Below are 18268 nucleotides of genomic sequence, written 5' to 3'. Positions count from 1 at the left end.
TTCGACATAACTAGAAACAAATAGGCCAGATAACATTTAAACTGTATCTTGGTTTATTTATTTCAAGATATCAATGGTTCAGTGACATCACCTTTCAATTTAAAACTGGTTTGAAACTTTTGGCTTCAGGTTAAATGACCTCCCATTGCTGCATTTATGATCTGGCCACATTTCGTCTACATCTCCTTTTGCTAACACTTGTTCTGCTTTTACTTTCTTCTTGGAAATATAGTTACCTTGGATTTAATGCTAAAAAGTGAAGGTTTAATAAATTGCTGCAGGGGATGCTTGATTCAAGCAGTCCACTGGGTTTCTGAGCTCAGGTGTGTTTTGTGCTGTTAATAGAAATTGATAATACAATTTTTTTAAATCACTGGGAGGGCCCCTGTGGAAAAATAATTTTTCATTATTTAATTCTGATCACTGAAATTAACCCCATTGAAAGTATTGGTATAGCCAGTGACCATCAGTACTGTATCATGTAATCATGAAAACCAAAGTAATTGACACTAATCGGGGATTGTACAGTGTGAGAAGGCTACAAATCTCTGCCCTTTGACTCTTTTGGACTATTCTCATTATATAGGAATACAGGAGTGCGTAACCTCTAGTAAAATATTCTTCTTTGTTTTATTCCGTCTGTTTGACACATATAACCATTCAGCATAAAAGGTTAGTGTACAGCGTGTGTTGTATTTAAAGCATTCCGTATTGAATTCAGCCATAACCCACTGCATTGCTAAATGAGAATAATCTCCATATAACAACTGTCAGTGTAAACTGTTCCTTTAAACTAGCAACTTTTTCTTAAACTTGTAGAGAAAATTAATTTTACGCCTGGATAAATAGGATCCAAGTAAACAAACCATTAAATGGCAAGACGAAAAGCAAAGTGTGCAAGTGTTTTTTTTTAAATTGCTGGGTGCTTTACTTCTTTGGTTAGTGAATGATAGATATTTATTATGTAAGCATACACATTTACCTGTATTGTGTGTGTATATAAAGGCACTTTCTACTAAAATTAGTGCATGTGGCCAAAACAGCGTCCCCGTAGCCATGCCTGTGTCTAGTCAGCAAGTTGTATTGGGCGACACTGGCTTCGAAATCTTTTACACATGTGCTTCTGCAAAAGCAAAGTTTTGTGGAGATGCATAAGGCAATGTGAGATCAAACAGATGATTAAACGTAATGATAGTGGCTGCATAATACAGAAACACCCTAAAATGCAAGGATGATCTAAAGCACAATTTCTAAAAGTATTGACTTTGCTCGGTTGTATGTCTGAATCCAAAAATAAAGAGAAAAGCACATACCAAAGAAATGAACAGCATTTATTGGCTTGTGATTGAAGTTCAGATTCAATTTTACAAACACTTCCTTTAGGATAATTAGTATTTGTAATTTCACATTATACATGTAAAATACTTGGTGCATTCAAAAAGAAACATTAACCACTGGAACATGTTATTTTAACCTGAATGTATAAAAAGAGCATTAAATAATCCAGTTGGCTGAAACAGGTCATAAAAACTTAAAAGCAAGATATTGTTTCTGCTTACAATAGAAATAATTTATACAGAGTCCATGATTGTAGTATTCTCACGTTGTCACCTCATGTCCAAGATGATTATATTCATATCTTTTATAACAATGTGTTTGCAAGTCTGAAAGAGAATCAGTCATTAGTTTGACGTACTATTCGGTTCACACAGTACTGTACTAAACAAGCCAATATTAAACAAGCAAGCCTCCTGGCAATGCTCCTACTGAATAATGTGTATTTCTTCAACTTTTCAGTCTTTTAATTGCATAATGATCATTATGTGGGTGCATAATAGTTTCTATCTGTTACATTTTATTCCTTTCCTCTGTACTTTTTCTGTTACAACCTCCAACACTGGTCGCTTGTGTATCCTCCACGCCCTATGCCTCACCATTAACAGCTGTGCTATCAGTCATCTAAACACTAAGCTCTGGAATTACCTCATTAAACATCTCCCCTCTTCCACTTTAAGAGCCTCTGAAATGTGTACCGCTTTAACCAAGTATTTGATAAGGTGCCACATAAAAGGTTAATGCACAAGATAAAAGTTCACAAGGTTGGGGGTAATATATTAGCATGGATAGAGGATTGGCTAACTAACAGAAAACAGAGAGTTGGGATAAATGGTTCATTCTCGGGTTGGCAATCAGTAACCATTGGGGTACCGCAGGGATCAGTGCTGGGACCCCAACTATTTGCAATCAATATTAGCAATTTGGAGGAAGGGACTGAGTGTAACGTAACCAAGTTTGCCGATGATACAAAGATGGGAGGAAAAGCAATGTGTGAGGAGGACACACAAAATCTGCAATAGGATATAGACAGGCTAAGTGAGTGGGCAAAAATTTGGCAGATGGAGTATAATGTTGGAAAGTGTGAGGTCATGCACTTTGGCAGAAAAAAATCAAAGAGCAAGTTTTTTAAATGGAGAAAGATTGCAAAGTGCTGCAGTACAGCAGGATCTGGGGGTACTTGTGCATGAAACACAAAAGGTTAGTAAGCAGGTACAGCAAGTGATCAGGAAGGCCAATGGTATCTTGGCCGTTATTGCAAAGGGGATGGAGTATAAAAGCAGGGGAGTCTTGCTACAGTTGTACAGGGTATTGGTGAGGCCACACCTGGAATACTGCGTGCAGCTTTGGTTCCCATATTTACAAAAGGAGGCAGTTCAGAGAAGGTTCACAAGGTTAATTCCAGAGATGAGCGGATTGACTTATGAGGAAAGGTTGAGGAGGTTGGGCCTCTACTCACTGGAATTCAGAAGAATGAGAGATGATCTTATCGAAACATATACGATTATGTGGGGGCTTGACAAGGTGGATGCAGAGAGGATGTTTCTGCTGATGGGGGAGACTAGAACTAGAGGGCACGATCTTAGCATAAGGGGCCGCCCATTTAAAACTGAGATGAGGAGGAATTTCTTCTCTGAGGGTTGTAAATTTGTGGAATTTGCTGTCTCAGAGAGCTGTGGAAGCCGGGACATTGAATAAATTTAAGACAGAGATGGATAGCTTCTTAACCGATAAAGGGATTAAGGGGTTATGGGGAGCGGGCGGGGAAGTGGACCTGACTCCATGATCGGATCAGCCATGATCGTATTAAATGGCGGAGCAGGCTCGAGGGGCCGTATGGCCTACTCCTGCTCCTATTTCTTATGTTTTTATGTTTAGTTACCCTTCCCAATACGTCTTTCTTTGATTCAGTGTCAGCTTTTGTCATAGTCGTTTTCCTACACTAAAAGTACTATATATAAATGCAAGTTGTTTGTTGTACATTAGTTGGAGACACTGAAGATGGCAAATGAAACCAAGATGTGACAGAGTCAGGAAAGAAAGATCAAGTGAATAGAAAGTATTATACACTGAATTTAACAAAAATATATATATTAAAAGTCTTGCATATTGCACACATTTCCTATAATACCAATGAAGTGTGATGGAGAAAGTAACACCTCATATTATAAAACAGCTTATCCTCTGATTCACCGGGAGCAATTCTATGGGAGATGGCTTACGACATTTTTTAATACATCATGTGTTTGTGCTTAGTCAAATGCAATTGCATTCGTATTAAATAATGAAACCACTGTTTTGCCAACTGCGTGCTGAACAACTGCATCCCAAGGATTTGCATATTTCTTGGATTTTAATTTAACAGTCAAATTGTACATTATTAATACCTTGCATTCATTTTCATCGATTTTATTAACTTTTTTAAAACATAGAAACATAGAAAATAGGTGCAGGAGTAGGCCATTCGGCCCTTTGAGCCTGCACCACCATTCAATAAGATCACGGCTGATCATTCACCTCAGTACCCCTTTCCTGCTTTCTCTCCATACCCCTTGATCCCTTTAGCCGTAAGGGCCATATCTAATTCCCTCTTGAATATATCCAACGAACTGGCATCAACAACTCTCTGCGGTAGGGAATTCCACAGGTTAACAACTCTCTGAGTGAAGAAGCTTCTCCTCATCTCAGTCCTAAATGGCTTACCTGTTATCCTTAGATTGTGTCCCCTGGTTCTGGACTTCCCTAACTTTGGGAACATTCTTCCTGCATGTAACCTGTCCAGTCCCATCAGAATTTTATATGTTTCTATAAGATCCCCTCTCATCCAGTGAATACAGGCCCAGTCGATCCAGTTTCTCCTCATATGTCAGTCCAGCCATCCCAGGAATCAGTCTGGTGAACCTTCGCTGCACTCTCTCAATAGCAAGAATGTCCTTCCTCAGATTAAGAGACCAAAACTGAACACAATATTCCAGGTGAGGCCTCACCAAGGCCCTGTACAACTGCAGTAAGACCTCCCTGCTCCTATACTCAAAACCCCTAGCTATGAAGGCCAACATGCCATTTGCCTTCTTCACCGCCTGCTGTACCTGCATGCCAACTTTCAATGACTGATGTACCATGACACCCAGGTCTCGTTGCACCTCCCCTTTTCCTAATCTGCCGCCATGCAGATAATATTCTGCCTTCTATACTATCAATTATATGGCTTACAAAACAAGCTTTAAGATAATTTTTTTAATCTATGGTAATTTTAAAACAATGACAATATTTGGTCCTATTTTTTTTTAATGGCCTTTCCCAGCTCCTGGTTTGCTTTCCTTAAACTTTGTTCCTTTTACCTCATTGTTGCTGCTTATTTGATGGCATGAGAAATTAGCTAATCAGTTTCTGCCATTCCATATCCCCATGAATTATGGCCAATTGGATGAGTTAGCAGAGAGTGAGGATCACCTGCGCAACTGCACCATAATCAGGAGTCAATAGCTTCAGAAGAGGAAGGGAGAAAATTGATAAAAAGAGGACTCTTCAAAATTGACCACCATTGGGAATTTTTTTTGTTAGTATTACAAGCGTGAAGCTTAATCAGTACAAGACAGTATCGGACCATGGCCTCATAGCTCTTGTTTAAGTACACTTCAAACTACACTGCATAATTTGGTGTACTTCACATTGTGCTAAATTGATTAGGTAACTGGCCTATAAAGTTTAGGTTTATTTTATTCCAAGGCATTTTTCTCTTGAAATAAAACTTCAGATTAGATCATTCTGACCTTAATTCTTAAAACAAACCTCAAAAAGGTAACACAAGCTGTTCAAAGCAGGCAATGGTAACCGGATCTGATAATACCAGATACATACTTGGTATAGAGCTGGCTCCTTCGAATGTGGGTGAAATCCTTTCTTTCGACAGGACGACACTTCCAATATTCCTGCAGGAGTCAGCCGGAAGGCTCCAGTCCTAGAACATATCAAAAGCTAATAAATAAAAACCAAAAAGGTAACAGTCAAGGCCAAATAAAACATCTGTAGGTCTGGCATAATTCAAGTTATTAATATGAATACAGAAAACTTCAGTTGTATGTATAACAAATTACTTCAAATTCCAAATGTGCAATTTAAAACATATACATTCTAGCAGCAACTCCGCTGTGCTACTAAATGGCCTTGTTCGAAGTTATGCCTGCAATTGCGTTCACTGTTTTGACCCAAGGAACAAGAATTGGAAGACGTGTCCCCTTGGGATAATCATAGACCAACTGGTTCGGGCTTGCTTGGGAACAGTTATCTGCCCACCATTCAGTTAGGGAATGATGCAGAGTGAAGATTAATAAACTAGAAGGAATAAAATACAAACTCATGTTTTAATCTCATTCGTTTCCATTCAATGTTATTGGAAATAAACAGAGTTAAATTCATTATTTGAGAGAGAGAGAGAGAGAGAAAAGCAAATATTTTGATTCATATTACTTTTAAAGATGAGGGAAAAGTCCAAGGTTTCGGTTTTATGTTCAAAGTGCTCCTCCAACATTTACATAGAAATATCATAACACATAAGAATCAAAATGGGGTAGAGGAGTAAAGGGATCCGAGAGTACAAACATACAAATCACAAAGTTGGTTATAAAGGCCATAAAAAAGCAAACCAAGCACGAGGGGTTCTTTCTAGAGGGATAGAATTGAAAAGTAGAGAAATGAAGATAAACTTGCATAGAACCTTGGTTAGACCACACTTGGAGTACAGGTTGAACCTCTCTTATCTGGCATCCTCGGGACCTGGCCTGTGCCGGATAAGAGGATTTGCCGGGTGATGGGAGATCTCGCCGACCCTAGCGTCGTCAGCAGTACCCGGTAAGTTTTTAACGTAATGGTTCATTTCAGGCGGAGACACCAATTCTCGGAGCAGCGGGGTCAATGTGTACCTGTGGGGAACATCAGTGAAGGGTCGCCGTGGGCAGCAGATCGGCAGTGTTTACAGCGGAGTATAAATACTCCCAACTGATGTAAAGTCCAATGTCTGGTTTTGAGAGTTTATTTTAAATGAGTGATCTTCATTGTTAAGCATTACTTCAGAGAGCCTGCAATACTTCAGCCAACTTTATCCTCTCAACTACAAAACATGCCTAATCGTCAAGATCAGTTTTTAAACAAATTAAAAAAAAGAATTGACCATGTATGAATCACACACAAAATCCACACTCATTCTACTCGGTGATAATGAAACACGACTGGCACTGACGATTAAAGCAATGCACTTCAACACACAGATCGAACAGATCCCCGGCCGCTCTCTTATCTGTGTAGTATATGTGAATGAAAACGAATAAAACACTCAAGATCAGACATTGGACTTTGCATCAGTTGGGAGGATTTATCCTCCGCTGTAAACACTGCTGATCTTTCTCGGCTGACCTGCAGCCCACAGCGACACTTCACTGATGTTCCCCACAGGTACACATTGACCCCGCTGCTACGAGAGTTGGTGTCTCCGCCCGAAAAGAACCCACGTTAAAAACTTACCGGGTACTGCTGACAACGCTCCGACCCGTCCTAGAAAGGAACACCGGAAGCAGCGGGGAGAAGAGGAGCAGCCAGCCCCAGGACACTGCTCAGGTCACGACCCCCCCCCCCCCCAGCTGTGAATGATGTTTGTGTGCAGTGTGTGATGCGTAGTGAGTAGTGAGTTCGAGCAGCGCGAGTACGGGGTGCGTGGAGTGGCCTATAAAGGCCCAATGTCAGAGGAGGAGCGGCAGTTCGAGCAGCGCGAGTCTGGGGTGCGTGGTGAGGCCTATAAAGGCCCAGCTTGTACAGCTCCAGCCGGGAGAAAAAGCAAAAAAGTAGAAATAAATCAAAAGATGACGTCACAGCCAAAGGGGCAAGTGATTGGCTGGTGATTGGTGAGTAGCTTTTCTTTTTCTTTTTTATATCAGTAAGTAACCCGTTAACATTGTTGTCGCCAAATTAAGTGTATCTAAGGGTTAAGTCATGGCAGGAGAGCTCGGTCACGTGATATGCTCCTCCTATACCATGTGGGAACTCAGGGACACTTCCGGTGTCCCTGACGGCGACGTGTGCGGGAAGTGTATCCACCTCCAGCTCCTGACGGACCGCGTTGCGGAATTGGAGCTGAGGGTGTATTCACTCTGGAGCATCCACGATGCTGAGAATGATGTGAGTAGCACATGTAGCGAGTTGGTCTTACCGCAGGTGAAGGGTCCACAGCCAGTTAAGGAATGGAAGACCAGCAGGAAGAGCAGTGCAAGGAAGGTAGTGCAGGGGTCCCCTGTGGTCATCCCCCTGCAAAACAGATACACTGCTTTGAGTACTGTTGGGGAGGATGACTCATCAGGGGAGGGCAGCAGCAGCCAAGTTCATGGCACCGTGGCTGGCTCTGTTGCACAGGAGGGCAGGAAAAAGAGTGGGAGAAAGAGTGATAGGGGATTCAATAGTAAGGGGAAGAGATAGGCGTTTCTGCGGCCGCAAACGAGGCTCCAGGATGGTATGTTGCCTCCCTGGTGCAAGGGTCAAGGATGTCTCGGAGCGGGTGAAGCACATTCTGAAAAGGGAGGGAGAACAGCCAGTTGTCGTGGTGCACATTGGTACCAACGATATAGGTAAAAAAAGGGATGAGGTCCTACGAGACGAGTTTAAGGAGCTAGGAGCTAAATTAAAAAGTAGGACCTCAAAAGTAGTAATCTCGGGATTGCTACCAGTGCCACGTGCTAGTCAGAGTAGGAATCGCAGATGAATACGTGGCTTGAGCAGTGGTGCAGCAGGGAGGGATTCAAAATTCCTGGGGCATTGGAACCGGTTCTGGGGGAGGTGGGACCAGTACAAACCGGACGGTCTGCACCTAGGCAGGACCGGAACCAATGTCCTTGGGGGAGTGTTTGCTAGTGCTGTTGGGGAGGAGTTAAACTAATATGGCAGGGGGATGGAATTACAATGCAGGGAGACAGAGGGAAACAAAATGGCGACAGAAGCAAAAGATAGAAAGGAGATGAGTAAAAGTGGAGGGCAGAGAAACCCATGGCAAAAAATAAAAAGGGCCACTGTACAGCAAAATTCTAAAGGGTCAAAGTGTAATAAAAAGGCAAGCCTGAAAGCTCGGTGCTTCAATGCGAGGAGTATTCGGAACCCAGGAGAGGGTTCTGAGCTAGTTAGAGTGGGTGAGAGCGCAGATGAACAGGACCCCAAGAAAGAATGCAAAAGGCAGGAGGCAACAGAGCAGAGTAGCACTGGGGTAAGTGTAAACCACAAGGTGATAGGAAGGGACAATATGTATGAATATAAAGGGGTTGCAGGAGGGGTCAAAACTAAAAATCATGGTTTAAAAACTAGTATTAAAACACTCTACCTAAATGCACGCAGCATTCGAAATAAAGTAAATGAGTTGACGCCACAAATCATTACAAATGGGTATAATTTGGTGGCCATTACAGAAACGTGTTTGCAGGGTGGCCAAGACTGGGAATTAAACATACAGGGGTATCTGACAATTCGGAAGGATAGACAAGAAGGGAAAGGAGGTGGGGTAGCTCTGTTAATAAAGGATGATATCAGGGCAGTTGTGAGAGATGATATTGGCTCTAATGAACAAAATGTTGAATCATTGAGGGTGGAGATTAGAGATAGTAAGGGGAAAAAGTCACTGGTGGGCGTAGTTTATAGGCCCCCAAATAATAACTTCACGGTGGAGCGGACAATAATCAAGGGAATAATGGAGGCATGTGAAAAAGGAATGGCAGTAATCATGGGGGATTTTAACCTACATATCGATTGGTCAAATCAATTCGCACGGGGTAGCCTGGAGGAGGAATTCATAGAATGCATACGGGATTGTTTCTTAGAACAGTATGTTACAGAACCTACAAGGGAGCAAGCTATCTTAGATCTGATCCTGTGCAATGAGACAGGAATAATAAACGATCTCCTACTAAAAGATCCTCTCGGAATGGTTGAATTTGTAATACAGATTGAGGGTGAGGAAGTAGTGTCTCAAACGAGCGTACTATGCTTAAACAAAGAGGACTACAGTGGGATGAGGGCAGAGTTAGCTAAAGCAGACTGGGAACACAGACGAAATGGTGGCACAATTGAGGAACAGTGGAGGACTTTTAAGGAGCTCTTTCATAGTGCTCAACAAAAATATAGTCCAGTGAAAAAGAAGGGCGGTAAGAGAAGGGATAACCAGCCGTGGATAACCAAGGAAATAAAGGAGAGTATCAAATTAAAAACCAATGCGTATAAAGTGGCCAAGGTTAGTGGGAAACTAGAAGATTGGGAAAATTTTAAACAGCAAAGAATGACTAAGAAAGCAATAAAGAAAGGAAAGATAGATTACGAAAGTAAACTTGCGCAAAACATAAAAACAGATAGTAAAAGCTTTTACTGATATATAAAACGGAAGAGAGTGACTAAAGTAAATGTTGGTCCCTTTGAAGATGAGAAGGGGGATTTAATAATGGGAAATGTGGAAATGGCTGAGACCTTAAACAATTATTTTGCTTCGGTCTTCACAGTGGAAGACACAAAAGCCATGCCAAAAATTGCTGGTCACAGGAATGTGGGAAGGGAGGACCTTGAGACAATCACTATCACTAGGGAGGTAGTGCTGGACAGGCTAATGGGACTGAAGGTAGACAAGTCCCCTGGTCCTGAAGAAATGCATCCCAGGGTATTAAAAGAGATGGCGGAAGTTATAGCAGATGCATTCGTTATAATCTACCAAAATTCTCTGGACTCTGGGGAGGTACCAGCGGATTGGAAAGCAGCTAATGTAACGTCTCTGTTTAAAAAAGGGGGCAGACAAAAGGCAGGTAACTATAGGCCGGTTAGTTTAACATCTGTAGTGGGGAAAATGCTTGAAGCTATCATTAAGGAAGAAATAGCGGGACATATAGTGCAATCAAGCAGACGCAACATGGATTCATGAAGGGGAAATCATGTTTAACTAATTTACTGGAATTCTTTGAGGATATAACGAGCATGGTGGATAGAGGTGTACCGATGGATGTGGTGTATTTAGATTTCCAAAAGGCATTCGATAAGGAGCCACAGAAAAGGTTACTGCAGAAAATAAAGGTACGCAGAGTCAGAGGAAATGTATTAGCATGGATCGAGAATTGGCTGGCTAACAGAAAGCAGAGAGTCGGGATAAATGGGTCCTTTTCGGGTTGGAAATCGGTGGTTAGTGGTGTGCCACAGGGATCGGTGCTGGGACCACAACTGTTTACAATATACATAGATGACCTGGAAGAGGGGACAGAGTGTAGTGTAACAAAATTTGCAGATGACACAAAGATTAGTGGGAAAGCAGGTTGTGTAGAGGACACAGAGAGGCTGCAAAGAGATTTAGATAGGTTAAGCGAATGGGCTAAGGTTTGACAGATGGAATACAATGTCGGAAAATGTGAGGTCATCCACCTTGGAAAAAAAAAGTTAAAGGGAATATTATTTGAATGGGGAGAAATTACAACATGCTGCGGTGCAGAGGGACCTGGGGGTCCTTGTGCATTAATCCCAAAAAGTTAGTTTGCAGGTGCAGCAGGTAATCAGGAAGGCGAATGGAATGTTGGCCTTCATTGCGAGAGGGATGGAGTACAAAAGCAGGGAGGTCCTGCTGCAACTGTACAGGGTATTGGTGAGGCCGCACCTGGAGTACTGCGTACAGTTTTGGTCTCCGTATTTGAGGAAGGATACACTTGCATTGGAGGCTGTTCAGAGAAGGCTCACTCGGTTGATTCCGGAAATGAGGGGGTTGATTTATGAGGATAGATTGAGTAGGTTGGGCCTATACACATTTGAGTTCAGAAGAATGAGGTGATCTTATTGAAACATACAAGATAATGAGGGGGTTCGACAAGGTGCATGCAGAGAGGATATTTCCACTCATAGGGGTAACTAAAACTAGGGGACATAGTCTTAGAATAAGGGGCTACCCATTTAAAACTGAGATGAGGAGAAATTTCTTCTCTGAGAGTTGTAAATCTGTGGAATTCTCTGCCCCAGAGAGCTGTGCAGGCTGGGTCATTGAATATATTTAAGGCGGAGATAGACATATTTTTGAGCGATAAAGAAGTAAAGGATTATGGGAAGTGGGCAGGGAAGTGGAGCTGAGTCCATGATCAGATCAGCCATGATCTTATTGAATGGAGGAGCAGGCTCGAGGGTCCAAATGGTCTACTCCTGCTCCTATTTCTTATGTTCTTCTGGAATATAGGGTTATGCTGATAGTTAGATGAGGAAGGATGGGAGGAGGCTCGAGGGGAGCGTAAACACCAGCAAGGACTGGTGGGGCCGAATGGCCCGGTTCTGTGCTGTATATTCTATTTAATTCTAAATATATTTGTTATGATTTTTTTTTTAAACTTCCTGCTCCAATATTTGCAGACCACCTCCAGCGTCACGGACAGGAAACAGATGCCTGTACCATTCATTTCAATGGGTGTCACAACCTTGAAATAGTCTGGGTCCAACTGAAATCTGATTGACCCGAGAAAACATGCGATTGGTTGGCCATCTGTACACTTGGCCAAAAGACTGACAGCCGATTAAATCAACTAACTACAGGAAACCAAAGTATACAATTCAGGGGTCATTTCGCAAGTATTCATTGCTATCTGGGAGCCTTGGCTGCCAAAAGTGCACATCAAAAATTTGGAGACTACTCGCGATTTTTCAATTATAATAGAAAATCATGATTGAAAGATCTTGCATTTATATAGCGCTTTTCACGAGCTCAGGACGTGCCAAAGCACTTTACCGCCAATGGAGCACTTTTGAAGTGTAGTCACTGTTGTAACGCAAGAAACACCAATTTGTGCACAAGAAGATCCCACAAGCAACAGTGCGAAATGATCAGATAATCTGTTTTGATGATGTCGATTGAGGGATGAACATTGGCCAGGGCACCGGGGATAACTCCCCTGCTCTTCTTCGAAATAGTGCCCTGGGATCTTTTGCATCCAAGACAGGGCCTCAGTTTAATGTCCCATCCAAAGGACGACACCTCCAAGCTCCGCCAATGCAGCACGAGACTGCACTGGAGCGTCAGCCTAGATTTTGCGCTCATATGTCTGGAGTATGTCATAAACAAGAGTGCTGCCAACTGAACCACGGCTAACACAATCCAAATTTCCAATCCGTGCCACTAGCAGGCAAGGCTCCCCACTGGCAGCAGAGATGCTGGTAGCTCAGGCCTAGTAATTCCTTTCCAGATGGAGATCTCTCAGGCACCAATTTTTTCCCCCAACATACAAAATCAGAACTAGTAGATTCTGATTAGTGCAGGCGTAAAAAGATAAAATCAAACGGTTCAGTTACCCACCAGCTTCATTCATACACATTCGCACACACAATTTAAATTTGCATTGCTCATGCGAATTAAAAAAAAAAACTTACTCATTGTGTTTGGGAGCACAAACAATTGCAATGGACTCTGGCAGCATCAGCTGGTATGAGCAGTGTGTATGAAGATCCACACTTGATAGAAATGCAGTCTGTGTTGGATGGGTCTGTAAACAGATTTTAAAATCCTAATTTAATGCAAAAGTCATACAGAAATGTTTTGTGCAAACAATCAATAATTGTGGACTTCGGCCTCATATTCATTTCTTCTCTCCTTCCAACTAATCACATTATTTATCAAGAAGGCAGGATGATGCATTCTGCGAACATCTCTTCCAACAGAGACAACATTTTGGGTTGGTGGTATCAAGAAACACACTTGATCCATGACAAACAGAAGGAAGGAGGCAACTTTTAGAAGGGAGCCACAATTAAACGCACAGACTCTTACCTCATCAGGTTTTCTGCATTCTCCCAACTGACTGAACCTGACAAACTTCCCATCTAGAGAAATCTAAGTATAAACCATAAACGTTTATAGCTGGGGAGAGAACACCAATCAGCCCATTGGTTCAGACCCAGCTATAAGAACATAAGAACGCAAGTAGGAACAGGAGTAGGCCATGCAACCCCTCGAGCCTGCTCCGCCATTCAATAAGATCATGGCTGATGTGATCATGGACTCAGCTCTACCCGCCCGCTCCTCATAACCACTTATCTCCTTATTATTAAAGAAACTGTCTATTTCTGGCTTAAATTTATTCAATGTCCCAGCTTCCACAGCTCTCTGAGGCAGCGAATTCCACAGATTTACAACCCTCAGAAGAAATTTCTCATCTCAGTTTTAAATGGGCTGCCCCTTATTCTAAGTTCATGCCCTCTAGTTCTAGTCTCCCCCATCAGTGGAAACATCCTCTCTGCATCCACCTTGTCAAGCCCCCTCATAATCTTATACGTTTCAATAAGATCACCTATCATTCTTCTGAATTCCAATGAGTAGAGGCTCAACCTATACAACCTTTCCTCATAAGTCAAACCCCTCATCTCCAGAATCAACCTAGTGAACCTTCTCTGAACTGCCTCCAAAGCAAGTATATCCTTTCATAAATATGGAAACCAAAACTGCATGCAGTATTCCAGGTGTGGCCTCACCAATACCTTGTATAGCTGTAGCAAGACTGCCCTGCTTTTATACTCCATCCCCTTTGCAATAAAGGCCAAGATACCATTGGCCTTCCTGATCAATTGCTGTACCTGCATACAATCCTTTTGTGTTTCATGCACAAGTACCCCCAGGTCCTGCTGTACTGCAGCACTTTGCAATCTTTCTCCATTAAATAATAACTTGCTCTTTGATTTTTTTCTGCCAAAGTGCATGACCTCACACTTTCCAACATTATACTCCATCTGCCAAATTTTTGCCACACACTTAGACTGTTTATGTCCTTTTGCAGATTGTGTGTGTCCTCCTCACACGTTGCTTTTCCTCCCATCTTTGTCACCAAGCTCATGGTCTACAGGGCTGTAGTAATATCCGCCCTCCTGTACGGCTCAGAGACGTGGACTATGTACAGTAGACATCTCAAGTCGCTGGAGAAATACCACCAGCGATGTTTCCACAAGATCCTACAAATCCCGAGAGGACAGACGTGCAAACATTAGCGTCCTTGTCCAGACCAACATCCCCAGCATTGAAGCACTGACCACACTTGATCAGCTCCGCTGGGCAGGCCACATAGTTCGCATGCCAGACACGAGATTCCCAAAGCAAGCGCTCTACTCAGAACTCGTCCACGGCAAACGAGCCAAAGGCGGGCAGAGGAAACGTTACAAGGATACCCTCAAAGCCTCCCTGATAAAGTGCGACACCCCCACTGACACCTGGGAGTACTTGGCCATAGACCGCCCTAAGTGGAGGAAGTGCATTCGGGAGGACGCTGAGCACCTCGAGTCTCAACGCCGACAGCATGCAGAAATCAAGCGCAGGTAGCGGAAGGAGTGTGCGGCAAACCAGGCTCCCTGCCCACCCTTTCCCTCAACGACTATCTGTCCGACCTGTGACTGAGACTGTGGTTCTCGTATTGGACTGTACAGCCACCTAAGAACTCATGCTAAGAGTGAAAGCAAGTCTTCCTCGATCCCAAGGGACTGTCTATGATGATGGTATCATCAGCAAACTTGGCTACGTTGCATTCAGTCCCTTCTTCCAAGTAGTTAATATAGACCATAAATAGTTTGGGTCCCAGCACTGATCCCTGCGGCACCCCACTAGTTACTGGTTGCCAACCTGAGAATAAACCATTTATCCCGACTCTCTGTTCTGTTAGTTAGTCAATCCTCTATCCATGCTAGACTTATCCAAAGCTAACCCTACTGCTCTTTTCCCATAGCCATGCACTTTCCTTTGCTTCAAATGTCTATCTACACTTCCATTAAAACTCTAATAGTCTCTTCCTAAGTTACTCTCATGACAAAGTATTGCATGCTCCAACAAAAATAATTTTTTCCTAACCTCTCTCCATCGACTCCTCACCATTCTATTAAACCCTTCTTAATTTCAAAAACTTCTATTAATGCTCCAGTAGAAACAGTCCGAGTATCTCCAGTCTCTCCTCATTACGTCAGTTTCTCATCCCTGGTATCATCCTGGTGAATCTTCATTGTATTTGGACAGTAATCGAGACTGGATTCAAATGGGAAACTTGACTGATTTTACCATATTTATTACGTTCTCGGAAAGCAAACATTTCAAATCATTCTTTTCAGTTCTATTAACTTTATTTTTAAAGAAAATAATAATTAGGAGCAGTAGAAGGCCGTACTGCTCGAGCCTGCTCCGTCATTCATTATCATGGCTGATCTTCGACCTCAACTCTACCTTTCCACCCAATCTCCATATCCCTCGATTCCCCATGAGCCCAAAAATGAATCAATCTCCGCCTTGAATATACTCAATGACTCAGCATCCACAGCCCTCTGGTGTAGAGAATGCCAAAGATTCATATCCTGCTGGAGTGAAGACATTTCTCCTCATCTTAGTCTTAAATGGCCGACTTCTTTTCCTGAGACCACATCCCCTAGTTCTGGACTCTCCAGCCAGGGGAAACAACCTCTCAGCATCTACCTTGTCAATCTCCCTCGGTATCATATGTTTCAATGAGATCACCTCTCATTCTTCTAAACTCCAGAGTGTATAGTCCCATTCTACTCAAATTTCTCCTAATAGGACAACCCTCTTATCCCAGGAATCAATCTAGTGAACCTTTGTTGCTCCAAGGAGAGTATGTCCTTCCTTAGGTACTGAGACCAAAACTATCTTGTTTTAGAGCTTGTAACTTTTGAAATGTAAACAAATGTATGTACAAATATATAATTTTTACTGAACTTCCATTGCATATTTCAATACATTCTAAAGGCTATCGTAGCATATTAAAAAGATCTTTATAAAACTCATCTTTTCCTTGATTTTTCTCCCTTATTTAGTTCTTGCTATGATGTAAAACTATTTCAGTTGAACCAGTGGGACAGCCTGGTTCCATGCCAGGATGCCCCAGTCATAAGTTCATGATACATGAGCAACTAGATTGAGGCTGTCCCATCTCAGTTCATCAGAGAAGAGGCTTTCCTCCCAGCAGTCTGGGCTCAATCCAAATCCTGGTAGTTAACAGTGGACGAATGATGCTCAGATCAACTGTGCCACCTAGTCCCCAGAGCCCGTTTTAATTGTAGAGTGGGAGTAGACAGAATCAGACCCACAATTCACCACCAGGCAAGTTCCTATAGCTGACAGCCATGAGGCGAGGTTGAGTGAATGAGGGGACTTCTCCAGAGGAAAGGGAACCCAGTCTATATGTGTGTTGTCACACATTTGCCCATAGCTGGTTACACAGTGGAAGTGTGGCAGTTGTGCGTTTGGCCTATTCACAAAGGGGAAAGTAAAGAGGCCTTCTAAGGCAAAAACATTGGAGAAATAGGGGTAAATATGATACCCTCATGTTAGAGTCTCTTTAGAAGAAAAGTTTTGATCCTCTACTAAATTTCCACACACACCACACACTCCGCCATGAAAAACAGGCAATGTTCTCACAACGGTTATCGGCGCTACTTCATTAGCTAAGACAAGGAGTGTTTTTTTTTCTCTCTCCCCTCCCCCGCCCACCTTAATTTTCTTCCTTGTCGCTCCCATCCACATCTCCTTTTCTCTTCCTTCCCTCCCTCATCGACCAAGTTAGCCCTCTGTATGCACGCCACCATCTTTGTGAGGAAGAAACAGGTCTAACCTGTAATATTTCCACAGGCATCATAAAGGCTAGCCCTTGATTGATCTGCTAAGACATGTATTTGAATAACAGATGAACGGCCCCATCACATCAGGCTGCCCAAGTTTAAGAAGCCCAAACTAGAAATTGTACCGTGATCTCCCGGTTGGGAGAGCAACATTTAGCTCAGATACAGAGCCACCCTTAAATTAGGTTTAATCAGTCAGTACATTATAATAGTGTGAGACTGATGTACAGGCACTTAATCTGTAGACTGAAATTCCTGACTGTGCTGTTTAGCAGAGGTAGCTACCCCATTTATTTTAGACAAACCAGTTAAACATCCAAACAGTCGTATCCCACGGTGTATTGATTTAATGAAAGGTATGGCATCTTCCTCATAATTAAAACATTCATTTTATTAACTTACATGGATCCAGCCCAAAGTAATGAGTTCATGTTGATCCTGAATTGTAAACAGCTCCTCTTCATTCTCAGTGTCACAGTAATCTGGTCCCCCAGATTGTTTGGGTATTATCACATGTGTAATTATAAACTCGTCATGTGTCTACAAAACAGAACGGCAGGGAACGGCAAACATCAATATTAAAGTTCTTTTTTAAAGATAGTTTAGCGGCACAACAAATCAGAAAACAAACAGTTGCACTTTTAAAGTTGCATTTGTTTTTTTTATTAAATTTTGAATGGGAGGTTAAGGTCTATGGGGCCAAATTGCCCCTTTTTAGCACCCAGTTAGTGCCGTCGGGAGGCGCTAATGAGGCACAATTGCCTTTTCGCCCGGGGGCAGGCGACAGTTACGCCTGAGGCGAAATTGCCCCCGAGATTTTGCGGGCGATTTGATGTCTGGGCCGCCGCGCCCCGCGATTTGCACCCCAGGGCCGGCATACACCCGGCGATGATATCATCACTTTGAGGGGCGCTGACATCCGCCCGAGGTGTCCCGAGCCACCATGTTTTTTTTGTCAGCCAACTCTTCCATTGGCCCGACAATGGCGGCCCTCGTCTCGATTGGGCCGCCACCATGCAGCCTCTTTGGGTGCCGGGCCATTGGCCCGGTCGAGATTGCCCCTGGTGGCCACCAAAGGGCCTGCAGAGTCTGCAGCGGCCCTCCCCTTTAACTGAAAGGGAGGGGAGTTGTAGCGTTGACCTCTTCAGCGCAGCACTGGTCTCACCGCTGGGCTGACGCCTCGGGAGCGCCACTCCAACAAGGTGGAGCACCTGAGACAGTGTTCCACCTTGTTGGAGGGGCATAAAGGGCTATTCCACGCCGCGGGTAGGACTTGCGTCCCGGGCGATAACTGTCC

At 43.1% G+C, this 18268-nt stretch overlaps 1 protein-coding gene across 5 annotated transcripts in view; it reads right to left on the bottom strand.

Annotated features, from left to right (window-relative positions):
• Positions 1–1313: 1313 nt before the first annotated feature.
• The window catches only part of stambpl1 (STAM binding protein-like 1), a 71523-nt gene continuing 54568 nt past the window's right edge, over positions 1314–18268 (bottom strand). For all 5 annotated transcript variants that reach the window (XM_070876901.1, XM_070876905.1, XM_070876902.1 and 2 more), the window contains 4 exons: positions 17374–17511; positions 12739–12851; positions 5197–5296; positions 1314–1664 (listed from right to left, as the gene is read on the bottom strand). In XM_070876901.1, coding sequence (XP_070733002.1) covers positions 1608–1664; positions 5197–5296; positions 12739–12851; positions 17374–17511 — 408 coding nt within the window. In that variant the 3' untranslated portion in view covers positions 1314–1607. The remainder of the gene's footprint in view (positions 1665–5196; positions 5297–12738; positions 12852–17373; positions 17512–18268) is intronic.

Source organism: Pristiophorus japonicus, chromosome 3 (genome assembly GCF_044704955.1).
Source record: "Pristiophorus japonicus isolate sPriJap1 chromosome 3, sPriJap1.hap1, whole genome shotgun sequence".
In the NCBI taxonomy this organism is placed as follows: Eukaryota; Metazoa; Chordata; class Chondrichthyes; family Pristiophoridae; genus Pristiophorus; species Pristiophorus japonicus.
Note: the sequence above shows the minus strand (reverse complement) of the source record. Positions and strands in the feature narration are given on the sequence as shown.